We start from the raw sequence: 18,666 nt of genomic DNA, 5'->3' as shown, positions 1-18,666 counted from the left end.
CGTATATTGTCCTGTCCTTTTATTTTTTTTATTATTTTTTTTAGAAAATTGAACGTGAATTTAAATTTAAATTCTAAATTCTAAATTTATGTTTTAAAACAAAAAAACAAAAATAAAAACATATTTAAAATCAAAATTAAAAGTAAAAGTTTTTTTTTCTTGTCCCTATTTTTCTCAACCATCATTTGTTTTCCTTGGTCACCATCTGCTACTTTCTTCCGATGTCTCAAGTTCTCCCACTCTTCCACCTTCTTCTCCTTTCTCTACCGTACTCCATTTCAGTATCTAAAACTACTTCACTTCTATCTAAAAAATGAGACATTGCCCATAAAAAGAGAATGAGAAGATTCAATTGAGGGAGGAGAATTTTTTTTTGCTGGGAGGATTATTTGATAGAGAGGAGGGACACGTAAAACAAATTTTTTTGGGAAGAGGTGAAGAGGATCAACCCATAACATTTTACATTTAAGGCAGACCTTGTAAGTTTTTTGGCACCCATTTGGGTGCTTTTAATCATTTGACACTCATTTCACATCTTTTAATTATTTGCATCATTTGACACCCATTTGACTATTTGATTGTTGCCCTAATTAATTAGTGTTTTGCATCTGATTACACTTATTTGTGCATATCTATTTGGCCATTTGACTATTTTGATGGTTGAGTTGTGCATACACTTTAATTATTTTGGCACCTATGTGAATATTGTAAGTTAATTATCTGATTTGACTGCTATTAATTATTTCATTTGGTTAATTAATTAGCATGCTGGCAATGCTATGCTAATTATTTGGTTAATGTTAATTTTCTGCATCCTTGTTAATTATTTGACATCCATTTGGCCATTGGACTATTTTGATTGCGAGTTCTGCATCTAGTTAATTAACTTGACACCCATTTGACAATTTGATTGTTGCGCTCATTAATTAGTTGTTTTGTATCTATTTAATTATTTAGCATCCATTTGGCTACTGTGTGCTCTGGATTAATTATTTGACATATATTTGAGTGCTATGTTAATTATTTTATTTGATTAATTAATTAAATGATGCGTTAATTATTTGATTGATGTCTTAATTATTTAACACTTATTTGACACCCATTTGGCATACTGATTTAATTATTTGCTATCTTTTTAATTATCTAGACACTAATTCTACATTCTGTGTTAATTGTGTGTATCCATTTGGTATCTTGCTTTAATAATTATCCATTTGACATATGTGTTAATTATGCATTTGAAAATAACTATTCATTTAAATACTCTCTTAATTATGCATTGTTAATTAATTAGCATAATGTATTTGACAGTTTTAATTTTTGGCATCCTCCATTGTGAGCTAATTATTTGCATATTGTTAATTATTTTAGCACTCATTTGGCCTCTTATGTCAATTACTCATTCCAATTATTTGTATTCTGTATTAATTAATTAATCAGCATGCATATTGCTAAAATTATTTGACATTCATTGGCTACTGTGCTTATTTATTGACATTTTGCATTAAACCTACCTTGGCAGCCGTTAATTATTATTTCACCATTTGACATCCTCGTTTAATTATTCATTACTTTGGTCTGGCCTAATTAATTATTTTTCATATTTCTGAATTAATTAATTATTTTTCATATTTCTGAATTAATTAATTATTTTACCTATTTCTGAATTAATTAATTAATTTGCTTGTTTATGTTTCTGCATTAATTAATTATTTTGCATCGTTTTAAATTAATTAATTATTTTGCATCATTCTGCATTAATTAATGATCTTGTACATTTTGCATATTGCTTACATTATCCATTTGTTTTATGTATTTATTTTATCTCAACATATTACCTTTCAAGTATTTTTTAAATTTCGTAATGTTTTGTTGATTGTTATTATTCATTTTTCAATTGAAATATAAAAATGTAAATTGGATAAAAGTATTGTTTTTTATGGATTTTATAATTTAAATTCCATGAATACATGAAATTTTTCCGTTTGAAATTTAATTAATAGATTGTTTTTAAATAAACACATTTCATATTTTAAATGAGATTGAATAGTATTTTCATTCTAGATACATGAAATTTCTCATTAAACACCTCTGATAGAGATTAAAATATCAAGTTTTGGTATCTTAATATTGTTAAGGTGAATAAAAATCTTTTAAAACAAAAATAAACTTCATTTTTCTAATGGCTCCTATACCACACATAATCATCAATTCATGTTTAGGTTTTACTTTCTTCAATATGAATTGGTAAACATGGGACATTTAAACAAAACATAAATAAAAACTTTGTTTTGTGAACCTCTATGATTTAATTTAAAAGATAAAATTGGGTAACCATTTTATGAGTGTTGTAGGGTGCTAACAACTCCCCTACACACAACTGACTCCCGAACTTAAATCTTTGAATTTACGCAGACCATTTTTTTTCTTTTTTTTGGTTAACCAATCACACCCTAATATAGTTGGTGGCAACTCCAAAACTATTTATTAAAATTAAATAAATGAGGAGGTCGGTCGCTCCATGCACATCGCAACAGTCCTAATTTTATTGAATATGATAGAAATGTGATTACACCTTATACTATTTTGTTATTTCTCAACTTTAAATTACTATTTGGATAATATGTATATATAACTATAGGAAGAAAATATTAATTTTGATTTAGTTTGAAACTTGTTTTCTTGATCTTTTAATTAAGTAAGGAAAAAATATAGTTATGAGACGTTAAATAGTCACTAAATACGTTTAAAGGACAGTCAACAAATAATTAATTTATGCTTTAAATATTTCCACAACATTTGTTTTAAGTACAACAAATAGAGATGAGAAGAATTTGAACTTCAAAACATGAGAGAACTATAGTTGTATCATATTTATGTGTTCTGTAAGTCTCACTACAATGTTTAACTATTGAATATTATGATATTTAATGGTGAGTTTTCTTACCCCAACTATCACCCATGAAAGACTATTTTAATAAATGAGCTAATTAAATAGCTATAATGTTATGGAGTCTTCCATATACCTCAATTGTGTTCATGTTCACTGTGGAGACCTGTTCCTAATACAGGGAAGATTCTTCTAACTGGATCTATCTTTAACATAACGAATATATATATATATATATATATATATATATATATATATATATATATATATATATATATATATATATATATATATATATATATATATATATATAGTATAATTAATTAATTAATTAAAACGACTTTTATCATATACATGTCTCTGTTAATTATTGATGCATGTGTCCACAATACCTTAAAGTTTTTTGTTATTTCAATTTATAAGTCTTATTATACCATTTGACTTGCTTTTGCTTTCAAACATTAATTCAAATGTAATCAAATTTGCTATAGAATTCCATTCTCATACATTGTTTCCTATGACATATCATAAGCTATGTACTTCAAATAAATACTAGCTAGTTTTGTTACTCCATTATCAATGCCGTTGTTTAATATTTTTCTAATAAAATTTTATTTTTGAAAAATAAAAAGAAAAAAAAGTCTCCAAAGTTCCTCTTTTTAGTTTCTAGGTATCGTTTACATGGTTGTCATTACAACCAACATTTTGTAATAGCAATGAAACAACGAGCCCTACCACACAAAATTCACAATATCGATCCTTAATCTCTCATTAGGATTAGAGAACAAAAAAATGTGATGATTGTGTGAGATTCCTTCCTTCTTTCGTGTTGAAAAGTTTTTAGATTTTACTTTTAAATGGTATCCATCTCGTTTAATTATCGTCCATACAATTTTTATTGTATATTTGAAATCAATATTGATATTCTTATATAAATGATCATGTATATATATTTTTGTCGTACGATTGATATCAATATCAATACACTTTCTATTACTTTTTATTATGTAGTGCCATTTTTTTTATTGTTCACATGTCAATATTGATACCTAAATTGAATGCTAACATCAATATTTTGTAGATTTTTATCTATATTGCACAATATAAATTATGTAATTAGTATATCCAATCTTGCTTATGATCGATGTTACCATATATAATATTTACGTTTCATTACCATTTTGTAATAATTTTTAGGAAATTTTTATTAATTATCTTAAATTATTTGGATGTTATGTTAAGGATTATTTGAGTTAAAATTAAATTATTGAATTAAGATAATTCAAATTTATAAAATTTTAAAATAATTGATTGATTGGACAACATTTGGTTAATTAAAAGAATAGAAGATTTGAGTTGATTTGATATTTGGTTGGTTTTTGATAGAATTGGAATTAATTAAACATGTATTGGAGGATTTATATTTAATTAAGAATTTGGATTTTTTTTGGAAAATGATATTTAATTATTTGATTTTTATAAATAATTTGTATGAAAAAGTAAAATTAATTATAACTGCTAGGAAAGAAGATGAGTTAACAAGAGAGAAATGTTTGTTGTTTCAATTGGAAAAGAGATAGGAGATTGATTGAGGTGAAAGAATGAGAATAAATAAATATATGTATGTATGTATTTATATTTTATATATATTATCGTGAAAATAAAAGAAAATAATAGAGTGAATAGAAAAGAAAAGGGTTGGAACTTTTCTTCTTCGAGATAACCCTAGCCACCTCCACCATGCAACTCTCCACTCTGTACGTTATCTCTCCCCAGACGAGATTGTGATGAGTTTGATGGGTTTTTAGATTAATTTTGGAACATATTAAGGTTGTAAAGTTGAGTTTATTTTTTGAGTTAATTTGAGCTTTTCTTATTCAAGCTAATTTGGAGGTTTTTTTTTATTTGGGTGTAAGCAAATTGGAGAATTAAAATTGGATTGCAATTACTAATTTTATTGTATAATGTTATTAATTAAATTTGCTACGTTTAGGTTGGATTTGAGAATTATTTTGCAACCAATGGTTAAAACTTTTATTGTACATGGATACCTTTGAGTTAGACATAAAAAATAATAATTATGTTTTCTAGTTATGGTACTATATAAGCATGCTATTTTATGACACGTGAATTATACTGGAAAACTTTGAACTATGTCACTATGTTAAGTTTATTGATTGATGAATACATGCTAAAATTAACGGTGATTGTTAACTCTCCTGACATGCTATGTACATCTTATGTTTTATATTCCTTATGGATCACTACTTAATGCCATAAATTGTTTATCTTTGAGATCACTAATTACACTATGTTTGTGTCCCGTAAACAATGTTATGATTTGTAATCATTCAGGGTCATTACCTATATCATGTACATACATTGTACCTATGTTGGAATAAGTTTAACAACGTCAACATAAGTTTAGCTCAACTGACATCTGTATGTACCAATAAAAGATTATTTACTGAGTATTTTTATAATCATCATTTCTTGTTTCATATTTTTCAGGTAAGGCAAGAACATATTGACACGGACTTTGAAATTTGATGTGTTCATGTTTGTTTTCAAGTTATTTTAAAATAAAATTTATACTTTAGTAATCAAATTTTTTTGGATGTTATTTAGAAATATCAAATAATTTGGTATTATATCTAAAGAGCATTATAATAATTATCTTTAAATATTTTAGGCATAGCTTTAATCTCTTTATTATTCTCTATTTTTTTTAACCTGTTTGCTCTTTAGTTATTTAGGCTGGCTGGTTCCCTATATATATATATATGAGCCTCCATTTGTATCACTTAATAAAGTTTGAGGTTTTATTTCACTTGTGTGCATTAAATATACTATTCTATTATCAGTGTTAGTATAAATGACCTTAGTGTTAAATCAAATTTTGATTATATAAGACTGCTTAATGAGATGAAATGGTATAATAGAAAGAAATCCAATTAGAAGAATCCTAATTGGTAACACTTTTAGGTTTAATAATCAACAAGTTGTTTCATCACGGACTTTAAAAGGATGGAATAAGTTAGTATAGGACTTCAATTATAATAATTTAAAGTTTATTAAGGAAAATTATTACTACCAACTATTATAATCTATAACAACTACAATATTACTATTTTAATTTCCTTTTTGGTATCAAGTTCATTGTTTGTTACCACGATCAGAACAATGAACCTCCACATATTTTCAGAAAGATATGATATTATCTATATTATGAACATGTGTTTTCGTGGTATTACTTTCAACTTCACCCACAAAATCTCATACCAATAAAGATTAATTATCCACGCCTATATATCCACGATCGTTAAAGTATAAAGATGTAACTATAATAGCAATAGTTTGCAAGTCATGGCTGCTATTTGTTATAATCTCAATCCCTAATTTACTATATTCGTTCTTATATGAATATACTTATAGTTAGAAGACAAGGTTTATATATAAATATGTAATTCAAGTGACAAATTATGAGTGAAAAGAGTTGGAAGTTGTTAAAAAACATTCACTCATGTTTGAAAAGAAAAAAATGATTTGAGTGTTAGATAGTCATTGTCTTAAATTTCTAGGAAAAGATGATAGAGATGTGATCAGAGAATTTAATACTATATTGACACATATATCAACTTCAAGTTACTATTTGTATGAGTTGTATCCTTATATGAATATACATATTTATTATTACATTTTGATTCATATATATAAAACCAAGTCTATGAATAAGTAAGAAAATATTAAATATGAGGGTTCATTTTCTCTTTTCTATTTATGAATAAATAAATGGAAGAATGGTTTTGATAAGATTAGATAGTCATTGTCTTGAAAGATGCTCAAAGGATAGTGACAAATAATTAAATTTATTTTGTTATCCTCATTATTTCTTTCACACTTTTTTTAAGTACAATAAATGCAGATTAAAGGAATTTAATTTTAATTTTGAGACAATTAATTTATGTCCAACTCATATGGATAAAGAACTAATAGTTTAATCATAATTTTTTGTTTTGTTTTTTTTTTTCTGAGAACAGATTAATCATTATAAAAATTTATATTATGTGATGGGTGAAGTAAAATAGAGAATGTAAGTGTTGAATGTGATGACAGTTTGATTTCTTTGACCATATCAATATTATTACCATATAAGACCGTTTTAATAAATGAACTAAGTAGCTATTGTTAGTGAATCTTTTATGAAATTCAATTGGATGGAAAGATGTTCACTTTTTCTATAAACTTATCTTTAATAACTTGATGATGAAGGGAGGTATTTGGTGGGATAAAATTGAGGGAGGTAGGATAAGAAATTCAGCTTACCCTAGACCCATTTGCTTTAATACGTAGTTGTTTTTAGAGGCATTTTTCAATGTAGCAAATGAACCAGAAATTTAAAAAAGAAAATGCAGTTACATGAATTATGACAAAGTTAGTTTTACTCTTTGGGTATTTGATTTTATTGTAATATGATTTGAAGTTCTTTCAACATCAATTGGCCAAAATGAGAGCCTAAGGCAACCAAGTATATCAGGATATTTTAGAAGAGGTCTTAAAATATGTGAATTTACAATTTAGTTGCTTCCCGTTCCCCTTACAAACATTTATACATCCATTTGGGGATGGATAATTTCTGTATACAGGTAGGTACTCAGTACTCACATTCTAAACTAAATAAAAGTATTTAGTTGGTTAGAAACGCTAAGGGTGGTTTAAACCTGAATCTCAATGCCAGTCAAGAAGACAGTTAGCACCAGCAATGGTGTCAAAACTTGCTGGTACTTCCAACTCACCCAAAGGAGGTCTGCATTTAGAGCATTAAGCCTTTTGATGGACTACGGTTTTTTAAAAAACTTGGCAACTTCTTTGTATAGATTTTCTTCCTCAAAGGGTTTCGAGACATAGCCATCCATTCCACATTTCAGGCATTCGTCATACGTAGCATGAATCACATCTGCAGTCATTGCTAATATTGGCATATGCCACTTGCCTTCTCCTGCATACGATTCCCCTTCGTTTTCCTTGTTCTCCATCATCCTGATCAGACGAGTCGCCTCAAACCTGCAGTTTCAACAAAACTCGACTCAATTTTATGCAGTTTCAGGTCAGAAAGGATTGTTTCAGAACGATGTTTTGAGAAATAATTTTCTGATTCAAATCAGAAGCAGGGCTCTGCATTCCATAACAGCCCTCGTCTTCTGAGTCTAGTAGCTCAAAACTTTTGAACTAGCTTTGTTTTGAGTTTCATGAAATAGAGAACTTTGCCATTCTAATTAAAAACCTACAAAATTCAGGAAAAAGAAATGATAAAAGTTAGTTAGAACATACCCATCCATTTCAGGCATTTGAATATCCATGAAGCAAGCATCGAAATTGTGAGGTAGCTGAAGCAACTTCAGAGCAGCTTTCCCGCTATCTGCACACTCAACATCTGCACCGAATTTCTTCAGAGCGCCTGCAGCAACCCTACGGTTTACCCTATTGTCATCAACAATTAAAATTCTCTTGCCACAGAGAAGGCTCTGAAGGAAAGCAGAACCGTTAGGTACGCCTCTTCCCCGTCTCTGATTCTTAACCCCGAGTACTTGTTGCAGACAGGCTGCCACCATACTGGCCCTCAACGGTTTCATGATCACAGTGTCGGCAAAACCTACTGCTTTTGCCTTGTCTAGCTCTGCAGTAGTAATATTTGTAGCAAGAAGGATCAACTTCGGTAACTTAAACGAATTCCCGTTCAGTTTCAAGTTCAATTGATGAATGGTCCCACATTCCTCGTCTGAATTTAACGTATCCTTTTCAACTAAGATCATATCTGGAAGGATTGCGTTTCTGCAACATTGAGCAAAACAGTTCCTCTAAGAAAGTTGTAACAGAAATCATCTGCAGAAAGGTCCACTAAACAAGAAGACTATAATCTAGCATTCAACAACACTTTGAAATATTGCCAAGACTTTTGAGTCCTCAATTTTATTTTTGGTTTTCTACGTTTTTCTTTAACAGAAAAACAGAAAAAAACTTTTCATTGATTTAATGAAAAGATGCTAATGCAGAGATCGAATTACATTGAGACATAAAAGCCGTAGTAATCCTGAAATGTAAGAATCAATACACGGACCCGACATCTCAACTAGGTTGGCACCCCACAGCACCCTCATCATATCCTATAACAATATAAAGCCATCCAAAGCTAGTTACAAAATAACATATAACACAGTTATATACCGAAGAAGTAAAAGCAAACCAATTAAGACAAACTTCCTGAATATAATAATCAACAAAGAACTTAGATTGAGAGCACTAGAAAGAAACTAGAAGACGGCTGGACCAAAATTTTGGTTGTTTGTTGAGAAATAGCTTATGGTAACTAGGTGTTACTTAAATTCTCTTTGTTTAGCTCATCACTTCATGAAAATACTGAACAGGTTTTTAAATTGTGTTTTTAGTTTTAAAAAATTGACTGAGATTTCAAGAACATTTTTGAAATTATATTAGAAACAAAAAGAAAAATGTTACATGTATGTATGCTTCTTAATCAAAGTCTTTTGGCTTACATTAATCACAGTAGCAATAACGAAGGGAGGGATGGAAAAGGAAATACTCCTTGAAAATTAGGAAGAACCAAAGCACAATAAATAACAGCTTAAACCTTGTTTTCTTATTTTCAACCTTATTATATTTTAGTTTGAGAACTTTCACATAGTTTCTTTTAGTTCCTAACTTTGCGTAACCACCTTGTCAATAATTTACTTGAAAAAGAATTATTTGACATAGAACTTAAGCATACCCACATTTTTTGTTCCTCACTTCATGAATAGATATCGGTATATATTTGTAATTAAAGCAACATGTAGTAGGTTTGATATTGGGTTCTGAAACACAGACAACTTTTAAAACGATTTAATGGACAATCAACAACAAAGGCTAAAATATAAAACTAAAGATAAGACTAAAAGAAAAAAATATGAGAGTTCAAGAACGAAAATGACTTATTTCACAAATGATTCCACTCCTTTCAAAATTTCTTACTCGTGTGAAAAAAACAGAAAAAGAATAAAAGAAAAGGGCTTACCCTGGTATTGTGGATCCATTTTCTCTGGATAAAGAAGCTGCCATGTTGACGCTACTGGTTACTTCAACTTTAATACCAAGTCTCTTCAAATGATACCTGGTTACAGAAGCTCTAACATGTTTCCTGTCAACTATGATGGCTTTCATTCCTCTAAAACTGGGGGGAAGTTCTTCAGAGTTCGGTTTTTTCAAATCGTTGATTGAGTTTTTCTTACATTTTCCAAATACAGCAGTGAAGGAAAACGTGCTTCCTATCTGAGGCCGGCTTATGAAGTTTATCTGACCACCCATTAGTTCAACTAAACATTTACTGATACTTAAGCCGATACCAGTACCCCCATAATTTCGGGAGGTTGAGCTATCTGCTTGCATGAAGGGCATGAAAACTCGATTTTGGGCATGTAAGAGAATCCCAATTCCAGTATCCTCCACACTTACCATCAAAGTAACATGACCACAACCCTCGTTGGCAACTACCATGCTGTTTGGAGTGGCATTCAACTGGAAGTCCTCATCAGCTATTATATGTTTAAAGTTATCCCAGCCATTCTGATCATCTGCTGCCTCACATCCACTCAAAGTTTGAAAGTCACGACCACCCGATATGAATAAGTCACTGTCAGATATTCCATTGACATATTTTGAGTCAATGGAGCCTTTTGAGTGCTCAGCTAGGTGCACTTTAACAAATATATGTCCCCTTTCAGTAAACTGGAAAAAATGAACATGGAAAGGCTCTTTTTATGCTGTCTCCAACCATTTAGTCAATAATACACTTCAAAACACACATACACATACTGAACTGGTCAAAAGAAAATACAAGTAATCCAAACATGCCCGTTGAAGATGCACTAAGATAAGTGTTCATTTCAAATTGGGAAATGCACACAGGAAAAATCCACTCACCTTAACAGAGTTACCCACAAGATTTGTTATAATTTGTCTGAATCTTCCGGGGTCTCCAATAACAATTTCTGGAACTTTATCAGAAACAAAAACTGCCAGCTTCATTTTCCAAACGGACAATCAATTGCGGTTGAAGTAACCATGACAAAAAAACAAGGAAATTATCAATTAACGTGACATATAACAGATAGCCACTTGCCAGCATTCAGCAAACGTGTTCATTTGAAAAATAAATTACGTCCATACAGCTTACCTCCAGACCCTTTTGTCTAGACTTCTCGGAAAATAAAGATAGCACATCATCGAGTATTGATCGAATGTCAAATGGAACTGCTTCCAGTTCTAACTTTCCAGCTTCAATTTTTGCCCGGTCAAGAACCTCATTTATTAATGCTATCAGTGCCTTTCCACAAGCCTGAGCAGTCTGAGCATAATCTTTCTGAGTAGAACTTAAATCTGTATCCAGAAGCAGTGCGAGCATTCCTGAAATTGATGCACACAAAGGTATAGAAATTTGAGTATCCTTTGCATATATAAAACCAGCCAAGTTGGTAAAAGCAAAGCTTGACAGAAATATACGTACCGAGGATGCCATTCATTGGTGTCCTAATTTCGTGAGAAACAGTTGCAAGAAACTGAAACAAAAATAAAAGAGAGAATTTAATTGAGAGAAGCAGCAGCGTATAGATGAGTCAACATTTTTAAAACATACAAAAAATTAAATGCCGAATACCATATGATCAAAATAAATGACTTCTAAATTTTTCCCACAGATAATCATATTCATGGGTGACTTCCAAATAAAATGCAACTCAACTGATCTCACATGATATTGGCATCTGAAAACTGTTTCCAAAAGGATTTGTATGATAGAATTCAACTAATATCGATAACGTAGAGGCACGTATCCAATGGAGACCTTGCTCTCCACATTTCCAAGACTGAGTCAAAAGCCAAAAGATGCACTTCCTGGATAACCTCCATGTCTTTAGAGTCTCTCAAATCTTACCCATGACACAACCCTTCTAAATACCTGAGTCTCACACACCTGACACAACCCTTCTAACCCTCTTCCTATGCCACACATTAAAATTAGGTCTATGAATTAAACCTCTAAAGAAGGTGGTCATTGTAACTTAAATCCGTGATCTTAAAGAAAATTGAATACACCATTTATCCTTTTGACCACTAAGTTAAAATGCAGTGATCTGGAAAAAGTTCAACGGGGCCATAATCAAAATTTTTATATGTTTATGTTTCTGTATAATGCAGAGATTTAGTTCTGGCTATTTCATTTAACCTCCATATTATGCTCTCTGCTCAGTACTAGACACTAACAAGGTCATATGTCACTACAATGTCCATAGCTTGAACATAAAGAATCTGATTCATTTTGAACTTTTGTACCAACTATCCTTTTCTCTCCCCGAATTCCCTTTCCATCTGTTTCCTTCTCTCTTCAAGTCTCTAATTATTTTAATTCCTATAGGACTTAATCGATGGTACCTGAGATTTTGCTATATCAGCAGCCTCTGCCCGAACTTTCAGTATTTGCATCGCATGAAAATCATCTTCAACCTTCAGAATATGAGTTGCTGCACCATACAAAATGTATCCAACTAACAACCCGATCACAAAGAATAAGAATGCAGTAGTCAGAGCAGTCCAGGATGTGGGAGCCCTCTGCTGATATCTGCACCATATCCACATAAAGAAAGCCATAAGTCACCGAGGCAACAATCCAGATAAGAGAAGTAACTAATATGGCAGAAGCCTTTACCTACAAATCATCAAATGCTTCCTGAATGGATCTCCAAAATCAAGGCTACTCTCATGCAAAAGAGACAAGTCACCATCTTGATATTGATGACCATACATGACGAGGGGATCAGAAGAGTTTGTGACATCATATACATTTACCAAAATGGCCTGGTTCCCTGCAAGCTGCCCAAGCAAGTTTTCCACGAGTGACTCAACATCAAAGGCTCCACCAACGTAGCTGCATTAAAATAAGAAACAATTTAAGGTATCTTGAAAATATAACTTCCATCTCTCACATGATGCTAAAGCCCAAGAAATTTGAAAATAAAGTTATACGTTGATGAGAACCACTGATAATACTTGACAGATAATTCTATATGTTCTATATTAAATAATGAACAAACTAATCACAGACGAACTGCGCATCCAGACTAACCCTGCTGTTGCTTCAATCCGATCTTCTTCAGTTGGTTTAGATGGCAATTTGGATTTGTAAACAGGAAACGTCAAAACAACTCCAAGATGATGAGAACCCAGTAGCCTGAAGGGGCTTGTCAAAACAGCCTTTCCTGTTGCTCTAGCCCTTAAAATATTTTCACGGTCCTCCTGCAACACATCAGACAGAATAAATCAACCAAATAAAAAAAGAAAAACAACAACATGCCACTTGTATCCAACATACAAGCTAGAATAGCAAGATCATTTACTCTACCTCTCCTGACATCATATCCAGTGATTCAATATACGAGACTGTTTCTTGAGAAAATATTACTGGCGCATATTCATCTCGAATTGGTGAAGGTTCCCTTTTCATTGTTTTTATCATCCATCCATGTTGCTTTTCGAAGATATCCCTCTCTGAATGAATCACTCTTTGTGCATACGCCACCCCACTGAGTAGAGGTCGTTCAAAAGCAGTTCTGGCTGTGTATTCTGCAAAAGTTTCCTGCATTGTTATGTTTCAGGCTCATTAAACAACCATGTTAGGAAAGAAAAAAACAGTAAAATGCCAGTTTCCTCAAGAAAGAGCAAGGAAATGAACTTGTGCATCTTGTATTGTTCAGATTTCCCAGAACTATAAATAACAAACCAATGCACATAGAGAAACACATACCTGATCAATAGCAGAAGGGTTTTTGAAGTAATGAAAGGTGGAAACAAGAACAGCCAACGCATGAACATGGTTAACACTAACACTGAATTGATCCTGCAACATCCTTGCTCTCTGCTCACACATGCTTCCCAAAACTTCGTTCCTCCTCACTTTATTATCAGCATCCATGCCATTATAAATTAACATGCTGATAAACGCCATCCCCATAATCCAAAACAGAAGATACTTTCTAAGCCAAGCCCTATTAGCTTGAACAAATGTGTAACCCTTCTTTGTCGTTCCCATTTGCTCATTCCACTTCATAGCCGCAGAGTAGTTGCTCTGCTGCATTTTCATACCCATCTCCAGAAATCCCTGTTGGTCTTCGTCTTCGACTTCCTCTTTCACTTCCTGCTCTTCTTCATTCCCCTACCAAAACTAGGCCAACCTCAAGACCCAGCAACATTCTTGAGCTTACTTTCTTTCTGAAAATTCCTCTGACACCTTCTGCAATTAAACAGAAAACCAAAATGTTCACAAGAGGAAGCTTGGCGCAACAGCATTTGACCTGTAGGATTTAAAGTCCGGAAAGCAAAACCAAAAAAAACCCAAATAGAAAAAACCCCATTTCCTATTATAGCACTCACCAAAACCCATTTCTAGAGTAGGAAGGAAAGACGATGAGCTGAGCTGCTCAGTATCGATAAAGAGAGCCTTTCGATTCCCAGAGACAAACCTGACTCTCAAAAGATGGGGTGTTTTTTTTGGTATACAATAAAATAACATCCAAGGGAGAGAGAAAAGCCCACATTCCAAAGAATTCCTCGCTTCATATACTTTCTGGTCAAGAAGGTCTTTGCGTGACAAAAAAGGAAACAAACAATAAAAAAATACAGAGCAGTAAGTTAATCATTCCCCTCAATTCCTCCTCCTCCAAGCGTGAAGTTCAATAACCCATTTCATTTCCATTAAACAATCAAATTCACAGTTGAACGAATACCTTTACCTCTACTCCCAAGAAAAACCCACACACGCGTAGCGAAGAACACAAGAAGAAACCCACAAAGAGACACACACAGAGAGAAACAGAGCAATAAGAAAACAAAAAGAAAAAAACGAAAAGGGAAAAGTGGGTTATCGAAAGAAACAATGCTTTTGCAGTTATTCTCACCTGGGTATAAAAAAGAAAATGCAAAATGTAACCAATGATTTGCAGAGATAATGGAAGAAGAAGAAACTCCTTCACAAGTCGATCCGGAATAGCTTTTCACTGTAGAAAATCATATGGGGTTTCTTTATTTTCTACTCTTTCTTGATTGTTCTTCGTAACTCAAGAAATTGAAATCAAAATATTAAAGATTAAGAAGGATTTTCAGTCCTGACTTTCCTGTCTACCTAATCGCTCCTCTTCCCTAATACTCTTTTACTACGTCGTCTTCTTTCTCTCACTGCTTCTTCTATTCCACTCTGGCTTTGTCTCCCCTTTTAAATATATATTTATATTGTTCTTCTTCATCAGCAAACTCTTGTAATTCTCTCTCTCCTCTGCTGTGAACTTGCTTTTTATACAGAGTACAACAGGTATGGTCTCAGAGAAACTCCATTAACAAAACAAAAAAGAATGGAAATAGCTCCAACCTGAATGGACCCAGAACCAGAAAACTAAAAAAAATTAACAAAATTTTTCTTTTGGGTTTTGCTTTATGTTCACTGTGGGAGAGAGAGAATCGAAGTGGTGGGAAGGGGAAGACGAAAATCTCCATCGCAAATCTGTGTGATAATGACATGGCGACATTGCCCGGATCTCATTCCCTTTCAATTTACCTCTAGCCCCTCCATCTAACTTAGGTTAATGTAATTTTAGCCCATCTTTCTATTTTATTTACATTGATGTTACTAAATCAAAATCAGTTTAACTCAATTCTAATTAATACCAACTTCTTTCTTTATACATTAGATACGCATTAGATACACATTAGATACACATTGGATGTTTGATCTCTTCCCTCTTCCCTCTCCTACACCTATTGTACTGAACAAAATTTAATGACATTAATTAAATGAATAATAATGAAAATGATGTCTTCTAGCTTTTTATCTTACAATTGTTACACCAAATTTCATATTATTTTAACCATAAACCTTCGTAAAGAAAATTTAGAATAAATTGTTTAAGTCAATAAAAATTAAATATTTTTAAATTGAGATGTAAATGAAACATACCATAAACTTAAAAGGTGTCCTTATTCAATTATGTTAAAATTTTAATCTATGATTTTTCTTTGTGAGTAGTCTTTTAATTTATAGATTTGAAGAGTTTTGATTTTGTTTTAGAATATTAAGTGACGAATATATTCCCTTTTAGAAGAAGTAGAAATGTGTGGACTAAAGCTCGCGCTAAAGATCTTATAAACTTTTGATTTTGGTTTCGTTGAAATTTTTTTCATACAAAAAATAATTTATAAATATATGCCACATGAGGATAAGTTAACTTGATAAAAACACAACGACGTGCATGTTAAAACATTTGATTTAAAACACTCATGTAATAATTGAACGATTTTTGCCCACATGCCTTATATTATTGAACTTACTCTCATTTGTTCCATCCAGTCAAATCGTTGTTTATTAGTTTCAATATTTAAATATTTGTGTTAAGACAAAATCTTTGATAGTTAAAAAATGGAATAGAATGCAATGATTATTCATTGTTTTTATTTTTTATAAGAATTATTCGATATCGTCGTAGACTTTTTAGAATATTTAACGAAAAAAACTATTAATCAAAACCAAACTGAAAGCAGTGAAAGATATATGTTTTATGGACAAAATAATACTAAAAATAATGAATAATTAAATTGGATAATTGTTCATCTTTTTGAGTTTGTGAGGATAACAAATTTTGTTTTCCACTTTAATCTTAGTTTGTGATTTAGGTTTAGTTTCGCCAAAAGAAGATAGATTGGTCCTTTCACATTTTTTCTTGTTGGGACCCACAGTTTGATTTCTACAAATCAAGACCGTTCAAAATCATCAATATGCCACGTGTAAGTTGGAGATTATTCCATCAATAAAGGTTAAGAGTGGCCACATTTTTTTCTTTTTAATATTTTGTTGATTAAAGTTATGGCAAAGTCAATAATTGATTTTTCATTAATGGGAAAGAAATCTTCCTTTTTGTGCAAGAAAAAAAATATAAATCAGATAGGGATCTTGACCAATTACACAAAATTCTCTAAATCTAGATCATTTATTATTATTATTACTATTATTATTTCTATTTCTTTTTTCATTTTAAAATGAAATGACTTAATTAGAATCCCATTAATATCAGTTACAAATCTAATCAAATGAAGTGAAATTTGATGAAATTCAATTATTAGAACTCTAAAGAATCTAATGCTCATAACCAACATCAAAAGACAATTTATACTCCACCAAAAATGAGTTATTTGGATAAATATTACTTTAACATATATTATTTTCTCAATAGTCAGTACTATTTAAAATATAGAAAAATGTACACTTTCAAAAATAGATATCACCTTGAAATGAATAACTATAATTAGAAATACCCATACATTCTTTAAATGAGGATGGTAGGGTTTTGTAGATTTGTTCTTAAATTCTATTAATCAACCTTGAAAATATTTATAGAATACAACAAAATTGTAATTTTATTAAAATATTTACTTGTTTGAATTTTGTTTTAAAATTTTAGAATAAAACTCTTTGTAAAATAATACAAAAATAAACATGTTAAGATTAATTAGGATTTTTGTGTTTACTTTTATTTGATATTTTCCATATTAATATTTTTCTTTCTTTTGTTTTGTATGTTGGAGTCCATTTATTTTGTTATTTATTGTGTTACAATGGGAACAAATTATTGGATGATATTAAACACATTAAGAAAATAAATTAATTTGAAAGTAAAAATCATACACTTCCCACTTAGGTAGATTGAAAATTTATTTTAAAAATGTTTAGTTGAAGCTTTAGAATTAACCGCACCTAATTTCATTTTTGTTATTTCTACACGTGACATGCATCTATCTATCCCTATAGATATATACTTTTCATCAACAATCTTTATGGCTTCAACCACATCATATATTCACATATTAAAACATTTAATTGTATTAAAGATTTGATTGCCAAATATTGAAAGTTTGAAAAACTACGTTAGAAATTCTAAATCTCTTTCTAAAATTTGGTTTGGTTTCTTAAATCATTGGTAAAAGGTAAGAAAATTGGAGGTGGAAATAGCGTGGGGACGTTAGCTAGAAACTAAAATTGAGATGTTGGAGTAGATAAAGAAAGGGAATAATTTAAGTTGGAGTAGCTATTTTGAAGGCATACTTACCTTTATTTATGGCAGAGATAGATATTGGCTTTAATCAGTAACATAAAAACATAAGCTAATAGGCAAAAATGGGTATGGTTGAATTAAGGGGGCAAATCTTTGTAAAGCATAGCAAAAATGGTAGAGAGAGTTTGGTCTTATTTGAGATAAATCAAGAAAAAGAAAAAGAAATGAAATGAAAGGGAATATCTTAGTGGATGATTGCATGGGGCCATGAAATATTGATATTCATTTTCACTAATAAAGATACACAAAAAGAAAGCCAACTACCCCAAGAGAATAATTTTCAAAGCTTTTCTTCTTTTGTATACCATTTACCTTTAAGTTTCAACTATTTACTTGCATGCTCTCTTCTAATTGGAATATATTGCACAATATTTTCTTTAAAATATTCACGCCATTAATTCAAAAATTAAAACAACCCTAACACTTAGAATTTTGTTTCAATTATATTTCATGATATTTCACAAATTTTTTTATTCTTCGACTTTTAGGGAAAAAAAAATTAAAATAAGTTTGCTCTACTATTTAATGTATGGTCCAACAGTTTCAAATTTCTCATATTTTGTATCTCACCTT

General features: G+C 30.9%; 1 protein-coding gene across 4 annotated transcripts; it reads right to left on the bottom strand.

The window, feature by feature from the left end:
* Nucleotides 1–7,329: 7,329 nt before the first annotated feature.
* LOC101209777 (histidine kinase 4) lies at nt 7,330–15,503 on the bottom strand. Of its 4 annotated transcripts, none has more exons than XM_011657143.2 (12): nt 14,893–15,503; nt 13,743–14,228; nt 13,341–13,574; nt 13,065–13,234; nt 12,648–12,866; nt 12,374–12,560; nt 11,451–11,502; nt 11,121–11,350; nt 10,868–10,966; nt 9,963–10,672; nt 8,222–8,722; nt 7,634–7,954 (listed from the first exon to the last, which is right to left on the bottom strand). In XM_011657143.2, the coding sequence occupies exons 2-12, from the start codon at nt 14,082–14,084 to the stop codon at nt 7,729–7,731; spliced, it is 2,970 nt and encodes a 989-aa protein (XP_011655445.1). In that variant the 5' UTR covers nt 14,085–14,228; nt 14,893–15,503; the 3' UTR covers nt 7,634–7,728. The 4 variants fall into 4 exon arrangements, with proteins under 4 accessions (XP_004142821.2, XP_011655445.1, XP_011655446.1 ...); XM_011657144.2 differs by lacking the exon at nt 14,893–15,503 and adding an exon at nt 14,369–14,869; XM_004142773.3 differs by lacking the exon at nt 14,893–15,503 and having other exon boundaries at nt 7,330–7,954; nt 13,743–14,869.
* Between the last annotated feature and the right edge of the window lie 3,163 nt (nt 15,504–18,666).

Source organism: Cucumis sativus, chromosome 5 (genome assembly GCF_000004075.3).
Source record: "Cucumis sativus cultivar 9930 chromosome 5, Cucumber_9930_V3, whole genome shotgun sequence".
In the NCBI taxonomy this organism is placed as follows: Eukaryota; Viridiplantae; Streptophyta; class Magnoliopsida; order Cucurbitales; family Cucurbitaceae; genus Cucumis; species Cucumis sativus.
This window is presented reverse-complemented; position numbering and strand designations above follow the sequence as displayed.

Coding starts and splice junctions, on each gene's coding strand:
- LOC101209777 (XM_011657143.2), bottom strand. CDS start 14,084: ATGGGTATGAAAATGCAGCAGAGCAACTACTCTGCGGCTATGAAGTGG. Junction 12,867..13,064: donor CGGATTGAAGCAACAGCAGG/GTTAGTCTGGAT, acceptor ATTTTAATGCAG/CTACGTTGGTGGAGCCTTTG. Junction 11,351..11,450: donor ACCAATGAATGGCATCCTCG/GTACGTATATTT, acceptor CATCAATTTCAG/GAATGCTCGCACTGCTTCTG.